The 13,466-nt window shown below is 35.8% G+C and overlaps 1 protein-coding gene across 1 annotated transcript in view; it reads left to right on the top strand.

The window, feature by feature from the left end:
• Positions 1 to 1,563: 1,563 nt before the first annotated feature.
• Positions 1,564 to 13,466, top strand: part of LOC139145102 (uncharacterized) — a 42,934-nt gene continuing 31,031 nt past the window's right edge. Inside the window, exons 1-12 of the mRNA XM_070716052.1 lie at positions 1,564 to 1,642; positions 1,933 to 2,006; positions 2,841 to 2,885; positions 3,606 to 3,710; positions 4,866 to 4,976; positions 5,514 to 5,627; positions 6,354 to 6,459; positions 8,245 to 8,378; positions 9,970 to 10,171; positions 11,269 to 11,397; positions 12,594 to 12,807; positions 13,246 to 13,361. Of these exons, the coding sequence (XP_070572153.1) occupies positions 1,582 to 1,642; positions 1,933 to 2,006; positions 2,841 to 2,885; positions 3,606 to 3,710; positions 4,866 to 4,976; positions 5,514 to 5,627; positions 6,354 to 6,459; positions 8,245 to 8,378; positions 9,970 to 10,171; positions 11,269 to 11,397; positions 12,594 to 12,807; positions 13,246 to 13,361 (1,411 nt within the window). The 5' untranslated portion in view covers positions 1,564 to 1,581. The remainder of the gene's footprint in view (positions 1,643 to 1,932; positions 2,007 to 2,840; positions 2,886 to 3,605; positions 3,711 to 4,865; positions 4,977 to 5,513; positions 5,628 to 6,353; positions 6,460 to 8,244; positions 8,379 to 9,969; positions 10,172 to 11,268; positions 11,398 to 12,593; positions 12,808 to 13,245; positions 13,362 to 13,466) is intronic.

Raw genomic sequence — 13,466 nt, 5'->3', positions numbered from 1 at the left:
CACAACTTATTATAATTACCTAGGTCAACAGACGTAACCACAAAGGGCATATGCCGCAATGGCACCTATGACAGGTTTGCACCCACATTACATGCTCCGGGTGCGCTCGTACTAGCGATGTGATTTTCGAGCCTATGCATACGTTTTTCACGGCAACTTTAGCAAGTAGCCTTTTTATGAATTTCAAGGAATGACACAATGTAATTAGGTTCAGCCTGTACGTGTAACGGCAATGCCACGTGTACTTTCAAAACGCATGTACTCATGCTGTGTGAACAATAATGACATTATGAACATTTCAACTGCTCATCTTATTGGAAGAACTTTTCTTACCTATACAACTGGTACATGAAATTGTTAGTCTAAGCTAGCACGTGAGTCACCAACGATGTCAGTACGCCATCTCCAGTGCGTGTACAATCTAAAATTAGAGACGTTTGCTGAAGTTCTGACCCTTGTATTGGCCAATCGCAGAAGGGCATTTTTCATGAATATTCAAATTGGGTAAATGTGGAAGTGAAAGTACGATTTTGCGGGAACCAGGCCATAGGCATCTTTTGGCGTTTTTTAAAACCCCCAGTTGACAGATCTTCGGTATCTTTCAGACGAAAACATCTCCAAAATAGGCTACACTTTACTACACTTTTTCTTCATAAAACCATGGTGTACTTATAGATAATCAGCTTTTCTGTCATAGGCGCGACAGCGGTGAGAACATGTGTACCGAAAGCATTGAAATGGCTTTATATGCTCCCAAATGTCAAGTAGCGAAACTCATATCAATGTTGTGTTATTTTTCATGACAGACATCACAGGCATTGCCCTCATACTGTTGCCCCCGCTCACAGTAACGATTATAAAATTCATACGGAACTACATATTTTCTTGTATATCCACGATCACGAGTGTACAAAGTCTACCCTCCATGCAGCAGCACCTGTCAAAGTAGAGCAAGTAAACTCCCAGAGTCCCTGTTACTTGTATCATAGACCTTATGGTTTCCTGTAGGGCCTTATGCTTGTGTGCAACAAGGTAGATACGAGGAAACGATTCAAGCAATCCAAAGTTTTCTTCATGGGGGCGACGGTATTTGCACATGTGATTAAACAAATTATTTAAATCACCTGGCAAAAGTATACGCGATCGGCAATCATGCAATACTGACATAGTATTTGCTATAGTGGGTTGTCGTTGCAAGGGCTAACGAGAGTAATATATACATCATAAATTAAGCTCACATGACGTATTGGTATTTCCATAAGCTATTTCGGCTCTGGTGCTGTCGACATGAAGCCAATGGTACTCTCGTGCGATTCCGGAAAATTTGCCACTTAAACATGGCTTAGACAGTACTTTACATGAGGTTCCTATCTCTACTTTATGTAATGCTAAAACTTCGATGGTACAATGTTATCCATGCAAATTGTAAAATGAGTTAATCATGCAAATGAGGATGGCCCATATCAGTGGAGAATAATCATGCATTCTGTATTGCGCAATCTCAGTTGTGAAATGTTGCCAAAACAAGCGCACGCATGCGCGTATCTTTTCTTAATATCCTCATTGACATTGCTCGCCATCATGGTGTTAAGAAGTACTTCTATTACACAAAATTTAATACTGTTCCTTCTTCTAAAAACAGGTATGTTCTTTAAGAATAATGTTATCCATTATGCTGTTTCTTACGGTGATAATTTTTGTTCGGTTTGAGAGAAATGTCAGCGTTTTCAGGTTATTCTTTGAAATGTTTTGCACTTTTATGCCATGAATGCGTGTTCCATGTATCCGTGATATCATGATCATGTACAGGTCTTGCTATCCCTAATATACAAGAAATGTGACCTGACCATCTCACGAACTCTATTAACCGCCATTTAATGTTTAAAAATGTTAATTAGATACATTTTCATAAATATATTCGTGCTATTCTAGGTTCAGACTTCAGGGGCTCTTATGGCGATCGTTTTTCAACATTGCCATGTTCGTTTGGCATCCTTGTGCCTGAGGTAAGGTGTACCATAGACCCTCTAAAAAAACCTATGGGTGTACTTAGAAAGATGTATTGTTTGTGTACTATTCTATAGAGCTTAAACAAGAACTTCCCTATAAAAGCTGGATTATCGTAAATCTATGCAAATGTCAAAAAGCCACGCTACTGATCAGACGTGCCGTGTTTAGTTCAAGAATCCCATAATTTTGCCATGTTTTAGATGTTCATTGTTTATTGAGAGTGGGAATTTGGCCGAGCGGTTCTCTCTGTTGCCTCTCCGCTAGGCGACTGATGCCCGTATGTTGTGGGTTAGAACCCGATTGAAAACTAGCCGTATTGCATATGATGTCTGTGAATATATGACCATGAAAGTGCTAATCATGATTATTCCAATTTATTATACGGTCATAACGATACTATGAGAATTCAAAAACTTCCGCCCAGTGTATGCAACTGGCCGCGTCCCCTATTGTGCGCCCAGGGTCCTGTAACTTTAAGAGTAACCTTTCAGACAAGCGTTGCATTTTAGACAAATTTATTTTTTTGAACGCATTGAATGTTTTCTGAATCAGTCTTTTTTATCGTTGGTGCAAGGTAAACGTATTCAATACCAATGATTCTTGGTTCTGTGTCCACAAGTTTAGGAAACAAATTGGATAAAATATAACAAGCATTGTTCCGTGGCAGGCAGTAGACAGGAAATATGATGCTTAACATCGATTGAGATCTATGGCAATCGTCAGATGGATTCAACCTGTATCTGTGACTGTGTGTCTCTCTCTGTCATTTTTTTTTCCGTTTCCGTTTATCTTTGTCTGTTTTATTTAATGATTGCATTGTATCGTTTCAGAACACTACTGTCAACCAAGTTGTCTTTACCTTTCCTCGTAACCAGGTAACAAAGTTAAGTGTTCATACACCTCAAACTGAATCTTTTTATATGGCATAACATCCATTATTCTTCGAGCAAATAATAATGCGCAAGATGTAGCTATAATATTTATGTAGAGATTTTTATGGATTTAGACTCCAAAAACGTGAATAATATAAAGCGAGCAAACTGACAGTGCGACAAGCACGAATTTTAACTTATGAAAAATTCGAAATGACACTAACTGTGTAGCACTCCGGTGTGAATCCCCTTGAGAATAAGTCACATGGGCGCTAAGGAAAAGATTGTTTCCTTGTCAAGAATAGCCATCGCAAGTGTGAGACACAACTTCCATGAAGTGTAAAATATAACGAGAATATTGTGAGGTACTGTTAATGCAATCGTTTATTCTGAACGCGCTTGTGTCTGATTTAGGGTCTTGTCTTAATTTTGAACTCCGTTTAATTATTATAAGTTAAAATATCTGCGAAGTGTTGATCGAAGGAAGGTAACAAGGAAAAAACACAACTATTTTGAAAGATTCTGGTGCTCGAACATAAACATGAAGATTTATCATGTAATAAGGAAGTTGTGAAAACTTGACAGCCGATAAGCTTCAGCGAACAGCAACTTCTGTTTTCTCTATCACAGGAACTTAAGCAGCCCCGATATGTTTTAAATGTGTGATATTATGGGAAATCAATTTCTGAGATCGTTTATGAAATGTTTTTGAAAATTTTACAGACTTTAAACATAACAAGTCATGCAACCTCTGGAACTCCAATTACTATGGATAATGTTACCACATTTTCTGATTATAAATTTTTGAGTATAGTGGACGGAAATAAGGTGAGATAACTGTATCATGTCATGTCATTATTCAAAAGTGTATTGCCATGTACCCATACACTTATGTGTCCATAACTCTACCTCTCTACCTCTCTACCTCTCTACCTACCTACCTACCTACCTACCTACCTACCTACCCAGCTACCTACCGTATATGAATGTTTGTGTTTTAGCTCCGCTGTCAGCAACGCGGAGGTTATCAAATAGGTTGATTTTCCGTCGTCGTCCCTCGTCGTCCGTCGTCCGTCAACAATTGCCCTTTCCTCTCAAACCGCAAGTCTGATTGCTTTGAAAGTTTATATGCAGGTCACTCTGGGTGAAATTGGCATATTTCTATTTTTGGAGCATTTTTTGCTGGTTTTGGTAAAAAAATCTTCTTCTCTAAAACCGCTTGTCCGATTGCTTTGAAATTTGATATGCAGTTTACTTAGGGTGACGTCAGTTAGATTTGTTCAAATCGTGGTGAAATTTGCATATTAGTAGTTTTAAGGCAATTTTTGTCGTTTTTGGTAAAAACATCTTTAAAAATCTTCTTCTTCAAAACTACCAGTCAGATAGCTTTGATAGCTTTGATACTTAGGGATGATCTATTTCAGATTTGTTCAAATTGTGCAGGAATATTAAAATTTGCATTTTAAGGCAATTTTTGCCATTTTTTGTCAAAAAATGTGTGTCTCCAAAAGTACTGTTCTGATAGCTTTGAAATTTGGTAAAAAGGTTTCTACAGATGAACTAAGTAATATATATTGAATTTCTGATGAAATCTGCAATTTTGTATTTTTCGGGCAATTTTTGCCATTTTTGGTCAAAATGTGTTTCTCAAAAAGTACTGGTCTTATAGCTTTGAAATTTGTTATACAGGTTTCTACAGATGAACTAAGTAATTGCAGGAAACTTCCAAAATGGACCCGACAGGCAGCAAAAGAGTTTCACCATGGCCATTCTGCTACTTGCCGCTGCGTCAAAATATTTTCCCATAACAAATCAAGTCCAATATCGGGCAAATGATTGGATCGCTGGATAGAAGGATACATGCATACATGTTTGTAAGCATGGCGTTTCGAGACGAACGGATGGGATTGATATAATAAATTTTTCTTCCTTACTGATTAGGATAATCTGGTAACGAATGATAACGTTTTTGTATCGCAACAGAATGATCGATTCCAACTGGATTCGGAAACAGGTGATATTTCCATTAAGAGGTACCTTGATCAAATCATAGAGCCAGAATACACCCTAGCAATTCTACTCAAAAACAACCAGGCAAGTATTGTCGATGAGTCATAAGGAGTGATTTTCTTATGGTTGATTTTTCATAGAGCGGGTAAACTTTTCAGTTAGATCGGAAAACATCCTCGGCGTTTTCACCACAGAGTAAGGCTACATCCTATGTGGCCATAGAATAGACATTCTGTGAATACTGTGATGTTCATCAGGCAAACAAAGATTATGGTTTTGCTAATATCATCAATTGAATGAATACTAAATACCTTATACTGACACTTTGCATTTTCACTGTGGAAGTATATTGGTATGTACATTTCTAAATGTTACGTTGCAATTTTGGAGTGTAATAGCATGACGTATATAAGCTACTTGAACCCTAGCGATAAAGGAAGGAAGGACGCAAAGAAGACATATGCTGTATAAAGCATACCTTATACAACTTCTCAACAACATTTCATGACAGCGATTTCGTGCTGGAAGGTGGACGATTAAATTTTACAAATAGCTGAATGAGTAACATATCCTATTCTCTTTTGTTGTTACGGGATTGTTCCTTTGCGCGCATGAATGAAGAACACAAGTTACTTGACGTGCATTGTCGACATAACACTTGAAGATGTTGATGGATGGCCACCCTATTACAATGAAACTTGTGAGATGCCAACGAAGGAACCACAAACAGGACTCGTATGTATTCTCCTTTCTTTAAAGTATGTTTTCCCGTTTCTTGAATGTATATTACGCAACTGTAGCTCTGGTAAGTGAAATACACTCACAGCTCATTCAAAACACTGTGTTCAAACTTTAAGATTGAAAATTTGAAATTCCTATCTTACATCTGATATGTCAATAATTTCATTAAAACAGAACGGCTGAATATTTACAACATACCTCTCTCTCTCAACCTTTTGTTTTACTTTGTCGTGGGGATTACCCTGTTTTCGGAAGTTGAAAGTTGGAATAGAGGGTCACCCTGTTTTCGAAAGTTGAAAGTTGGAATAGGAGTAACTCTGTTTTCGAAAGTTGGAATGGGGAGGAGTTTCAGTCACTTATTGGCGTCGGCAAAAAATAATAATACACCGCTCCCGCTCTCTCAGGCTGAAGAAACTGGCAAGTCCCTAGAAACTATTTATTGGTGTCTATAGGCACCAAACCTCATGTATCCATTGACAACTCCATCGGCTCCTTACTCTCTCATTGTCCAGTCAGCACACCTTAAGGTTCCAAGACAAGAAATTGACCTATTTAAGCCAACAGTTTTCTAGTGGTTAATAAGCTCAGAACCCCCGTAAATTATATATTGTCACTTTTATTACGTTCAACTCAAAATACTTATACACTAACATTTTCGTGCAAATCGGACTTATTTTCATCAGATTATGGGTAACAATGATAATTATTATTATTCCATAGAACACACCGGTTGTGGTCTTCTTTTGGCCTTCGAAACTGCCAGTGTTCGATATGGCATCAGAGCATACCGGTAAAAGTTTTAAAGGGGACATCGACAATGAGAAATGTAAGCAATGAAAGCATGGCTTAAATGTGAACAACACTTTAATTGATAGTACAATCTTTTTATATTTGATGAGTGTGAATGGTAAATTTAAATTTATCGAAAAACACAGATTTTTAAAGGTACATTTCTCATCTTAGATGACAAGGAAACCGCCTCATACTATTTATTTTCAAAAAGCAGAGAATCTTAAGGGGGCGTTGCACCCAACAGCGTAGTGTACTCAAAAATCACTTTTTTGAAAATTTTCATTCAATTTTAATTAATTTGTTACCCCAAGATAAGAATATTGATTAGGTTCACATTTTAGCTTGTTAAGCAGTCATAAGTTGTGTGATAAAGAAGTGTTAATTTATGCAAATGTATGCAAATAACCCGTATTCCTGGCTTCTTTCTTCTCCCAATTTCAAGATTTCCAAAGAATTTAATTCCACTCTGGCCTGGTCAAATGTTCTGAAATTTTCAAGCTATATCACAAAACGACTATTGCGTTTGGCATTAAAGTTCCTACATTTTGAATATAAGGCATTTTCATTTTGCTAATCATGATTTTAATAACTTTTTTGAGGGTCAGTTTTCAACCCATGAAATTTTTGAATGAGGATAGATAATGATATACTCTTCTTTCAAGTGAAATATTACATTTTAAAAATTAGTGTCAAGTTTTTGAATTAAATTAATTTTTATCGTGAATACCAAAACTAAGGTTTTTTAATTTAAATATACACCTACTTCATCCTTTGAGTAAATTGCTGCTACCATACTAAACTTTACAGTCTCTGCTTTTTGAAAATATGTAGTATGAGGGGGTTGCCTTGTCATTTTTGATAAGTAATATTCCTTTAAAAAACTGTATTGGCAAGATGCAGCTCCACCATAAGTTAAGTATGATAGCAATAGTTTACTCGAAGGTTGAAGGGGTGTATATTAATTTTTTATTTCACTTGAAACAAGAGTACATGTAGAAAAAAGACTATTTTATTATGCATTACCTATCCTCATTCTAAAATGTCATGGGTTGAAAGACTGGCAGTCAAAATAGTGATTAAAAACATGATTAACAAAATTAAATTAAAATGCCTCTTATTCAAAATGTAAGAACTTTATTGCCAAACATAATAGTCATTTAGTGATATAGCATTCAAAGAAGATAATATGAAAATTTCAGAAAATTTGACCCTGACAAAATGGAGTTAAATTCTTTGGAAATCTTGAAATTTTGAGAAAAGAGAAGCCAGGAATAGATGATTTGCATACATTTTCATGAACTAAAACTTCTTCATTACGCACCTTACGACTGCTTGACAAGCTAAAAGGTGACCCTACAAATATTTTAATCTCGAGTTAACAAATTAATTGAAATTATACGAACATTTGGAAAAAAGGTTATTTTGAGCAAAATACGCTGTGTTTGGTGCAGCGCCCCCTTGAAATAAATTGTTCTTACAACAATCTGTGAGCCTTCACTTTCAAGGTATTGGTCAGGATTAGTTGACACAGACTTATCAATAGATTAGTAAATAGGAAGGTCATCTCATCAATAATTTATAGCAAGGCAGATCGTTCAAGAAAGCCAAGTCTGTGATTCCGGGAGAAACTCCCCTGTATAGCGTTCAGCCCACCCATCGCGTTCACCCTACTCACGCGTTTCACGTGAAAATAGAACACAAATAAATGCGTTCATCCCACTCAAAGGTTCACAAATCACAGACTTGATCAAACTGTAAACACATCGGATCCCTTAGCCAAGGATGCTAATTTATTTAATTATTACTTTAACTTTTGAAGGTATGGTGACACTCTTCTTCCCTATCCGACAGTATTATCAGTATGTAAACTTTGATCTAAAGAGCTCTAATTTCAAGCTTACGGTGGACAGCTCAGGTAGCATGGAAATAAATTACAGCTTCTACTTAGAAAAGGTAAGTTTTTAGTCGAGATACGGTTACACATATCTGAGCATACGTATATATTATAGGATCATAAATTTATATTTTGGTTTGCAATTGTATGATTTTGCAAGAGGTACTGGCATCCAATGTCCGAAAAAGAAATTTTGTGACAATATATGACCATATATATCACATTTGCAGACCCAGTTTCCATTGTTTAGTGTGCAAGCTTTGGTATATGACGATGAATCCATTGTTCACATATTATACAGAAGATATGATATGTGACAGAAGTCACCTTGTGGTCTGAGCGAGAATTGATCAACGATTTACCAACTTGTAAGATTTGCATGGAGTGAGAAATAAAGTTTATACTCTAATCTCGGCGTCAAATAGCCTTTTGGACAATTCTGTCCACCTTCAGTACAATCAAACCATTTTAGAAGATTCTGTAAATTCTCAATCGGATTCGAACTCTCAACGTACGGCACCTACACCCTTAAAAGTGTGATAGCAATAACCTAGCTGCCTTGAAAATGATCAGTCAAGTAAGCTTGTCTATCCAATAAAATCCTCACGAGTTTACACATTTAATAACTTTTTGGAATATCTTGTCGCAAATTGAAACATTAAGTCAAAGGCACTTAATGATCCTGTTCTTCAAGACCTCTTGCAAAATCGTGCCGCATACTTATGACGTTGTTTTTGTTACTAAGTTCTGAACTAGTTTAGACGCTTAATAATGATTCGTACCTGTCATATATTTTCGAAAAAATCATGAGAAGCCACCTTAGTACGTCTGATTAAGTAATTTCATAGAGATTGAATAAGTTCTGGAATTCAAGATACGATTCTTCAAATATTCCTCAAATTTGTTTCTAAATATTCATTATCAAAAGTACTGGCAATCAATTAAACTGAAATGTTTCTATCCGATGTACATTTACATTGGATACAACGATGCATCGGCAGAATAATATCTGTGACACAATAGGGGAAAATAAAAGGTTATGATTTTTGTGTGAAAAAACCTTGAGCTGTGATATTCAGCTGAAATGAGTGTGTATTGTTGTTTCGCTAGCAATATGTCGCAAGACACCTAATATTATTATTATTATTATTATTATTATTAGACTTTATTTAAACTCGATAGACTGTTGAGCCGAAGGCTCTTCTCACACAGTGTCGAATGGGCAACGCTTGGCGGAACTTATGCCGTTCCCCTTCGTATTAGGTATTTCCATCGTACGTAAATCATTATTTGGTCATGTAGATGTAGGCAAATAATTTTTCACTGGCAAGTAAAATGTGTCGTATCGTTTCATCTGTTTACCCTGAGAGTACAATTATCTCTTATTGTACACATTCAGCAGTTTACGCAAATACAATGAAGATCATTTTGTGCAACTTTACATAAAACAAAAATAGTGCCTGATAAATCGCAAAGATATCTTAATACCGGAAGTGGGAAGCAGTAAAATCTTCACATTTATTCTTCTCCTAAAGTTTATATTTATAATTTCATACTTTAATTGAATAATCCTCCTTATAATTTCATACTTTAATTGAATAATCCTCCTTTCCTTTGTATGTATACTGTGACATTAAATGAATTGAACAGGAAGAATTTCCGGCAGATTCTATGTTTGAAGAGGCGTGGTTCAATGGCTTAGATTATGATGGCTATGAAGGTCCGCTGGCATTGCTCAAAATGGCGGTCAAAAACATCGACACCAGATTACCCTCGAATTCAAATTTTCATGTGACATTACGTGTTGGAAATCAACCCGAGAATTCTGCCGACTTCTTGATAGACTACGTAGGTAAGGTATAATCCAATAAATATCGTTGACCTCATATGATCTCCTTTTAAACTGAATTTCCCCTGTAAGCTGGATTATCGTAAATCTGTGCAAGTGTAATATAAGAAAGTCACGCTACAGATCGGACGTCCTGCGTTTGGTCCCAGAATCCCACAATGTTGCCATGTTTCAGTCATCCATTGTCATTGAATCTTGCATATGGTGTCTATGAATATATATAGCGACTAACCTTGAGTCGAAAATAAACTGAAATATGTTCTGTTTTTCGTCGTCGAACGCATACGTTTCAAAATGTGTTCCCTGTACGACCATTTGACCCCTCTTTGCATATGTCACGAAGTGCCCATCATGATTATTCAAAGCGATTCTATCAGAATTAAAAAATTCAGCCAAGTGCATGCAAATGGCTGTGTCATCAGTAATCCCCCTATTGTGCGCCCAGGCTCATGTAACTTCCCGTTTAAAGCTCCATAAGCTGTATCTTTTGGCTATTTTTTCAGAACTTTTGTTTTGTGGTAGCCCTACACTTTCTGCCTTGAATCCCTGAGCTGTAATTTAATGCCAAGTATTTAGCATATCAACACAACCCATATGAGTATAATCTACATTGTAATTGTTGAATATTGTATTCAAGTCTGGACTAGCATTCATTTGTAAAAATAAACAATGATCACTACACACATATTAGCTGTGTTGACCAAAAAATACTCGAATTTCAGCATGACAAACGGATTAGGGTCAGACACCATCATAGGTAGTTGATATACAGAAGCTGAATACTGAAAAACTTGCCACAAGTTAGAGCTTATGTCCCTTCAATCCGTATTGTATACCACGTGTAACTATAGTATATATTGTCCGCTATAAACTACAATCGATACTCCAAAAGAACGCGTTTACAATAAACGAAGGCCATCATTAATAGATGGTACAGCTAGATCGTCATAGAAGTGTCATAGAATTTATGTAGGCTAGTTGTTTCACCTTTATATTGACTTTACACTTAGAAGAAATAGGTATTACTAACGTACAGACCCCAGCTAAATAAAACTGTTTATTGCAATCAGTTAAAAGAGTTTTTATGTTCTATTTCAAAGGTTGTCCAAAGGGAAGGTATGGCGTGAAATGTGACAAGCATTGCATTTGCGAAAATGATGCAGTTTGTCATGTTTTTAATGGAGCATGTAAGTGTAAACGTGGATGGTTGGGACCTGCCTGTGACATCCGTAAGCTCTTTCTACTTCTGTCTATTTATGTGGTATCTATATTTAAAAGTAGGTCTCTTTTAAACTTTTGAAATATGCATTATAAGTGTTGGGTATCTGCATTACAAGTGTATCCATATGGCAAATATTTAATATCTTTATTACAAGTATGTTCTTTGAACGATTGCGGTGAGTTCGGTAGGCCTCTCTTTAATATTTCTCCCGAATCGCTGGTATGCATGCCCGATTTGTTGAGATTAACATTACCATTAAGGATGGGTATCAAGAGAGAATGCTTTCCTTTCTTTAATGTACGCATGCCAAACACTTCTGGTAATATACCATCATGTATTTTCTCTTTCCACGAATAGCTTAAGCGGAACTATTTAGCTCATGTATTCACACACGTGCACTTATGTCGCAGCGATGTCTATCTGTCTGTCTGTTTGTCTGCTGGCGCGATATCTGGAAGACGACAAAATGTAGTCCGATCAGAGGCGGATAACGTTTTACACCTAAAAATATTATATCTATGTGGTATTGGTTAAAAATATAATGCAACTGATTTGGAATAATGAAAACGTCAAAAACTAAGTTTAAGTTTAAGTTTGGAATAATGAAAACGACAAAAACTAAGGAGAAGTTTAAAAAAACTTACCTGAGGTAAAGGCATACTGCTGTATATAAAATCTTCGCAGTGGGAGGTAAATTAATTGCGTCGTTCGAACTTATTATGGACTCCCTAGAATATCGTCAATCAGTACAACAACAAACCTTCGCAGGATTTCGTGTCATAATCAGGAACGATGGTAAAACTTCGGGATGTTAAAAATACGTTCGGGAAATTACATGTGTTTATCAATATCTCGCGATCCGCGCGCAGTTGCCACGTCAAATATCGACCGTTGACATTCAAGAACATATGTTTTAAAAATGTTACCAAGTGGGAGTGCCACTTTAATATAATGCATTACTGTGCTAGTTTGCTAGTTGTGAAAGGCTTCACACTCACTGGCGCGCTCTATATGAGACATATATAATTCTATATAATATATAATTATGCAATGTTAGTACTAATATATATATATATATATATATATATATATATATATATATATATATATATATAATTATTACAGTAATATATTCATTAGAATAATTTTTTTCATTTTTACATAAATATAATTATTATTGCTATTGTTGTCATTTTATTTTAGCCAAACCAATGGTTGAAATTTCTTCAAAAGAAAAAGAAGAAATCGAATATGGTGCGTTGCTGTTTTTAAAGTGTACGACTAAGAATATTAAATTTCCCGAGAAGAATGACGAGTGGAAGAAGATGATTTCATGGTCTTTCAATGGCGAATATTTAAATCACAATGATTTGAAAGCTACCAAGATATTATTCTTCATAAGTTACCAGACCGTTGGGTATGTATGGTTCTAAGACAAACGCACACACACACGCACACACACATACAGAGAGGGAAAGAACAATTAAAATATTTAAGACAGATTGAATCACTGTAACTAAATGTTACGGCTGGCATTCTTTTCACTATATGTATTATAACCAATTATCATTCCCTGTGTATCTGCCCGAATCCTATTGTATCACAGAGAATAATCTGCTGACGCATTGTTAAATCCAGTACAATGTACCTAACCAAGAAAACTTTTTTATTGATGGGGCTTTTTTCGCTTAGTATTTGATACCTTGAAGTTATTTTCTTTAACCGTTCATGCTTGGTCTAATCCATTTGTTTAATTAACTATTGCTTGTTTTATATACATGTATCAATTACACTCATCCTATGGTAAATCAGTTGATTTTTCTTTGTGCTGCATTATAATCTTATTTTTTCTTAGAATCTCAGTCCTTCGAAGCCCCAGGGGAATTACTGATGATATGACAGGGATCTATACATGTGAAGTAAAAGATAAAGATAGCAATTTATACAGTGCTTCAGTAAGCATCATTGCAAGTATGTATCACATGATCCTCTTGTGTTTTTGTGTAATTTTCGAAAAGAGCAAGAGACACACAACTGGTGTAACTAAGAACCACCTTCATTATCATTATTATATGA

The sequence above is a fragment of the Ptychodera flava genome, chromosome 12, assembly GCF_041260155.1.
Source record: "Ptychodera flava strain L36383 chromosome 12, AS_Pfla_20210202, whole genome shotgun sequence".
In the NCBI taxonomy this organism is placed as follows: Eukaryota; Metazoa; Hemichordata; class Enteropneusta; family Ptychoderidae; genus Ptychodera; species Ptychodera flava.
This window is presented reverse-complemented; position numbering and strand designations above follow the sequence as displayed.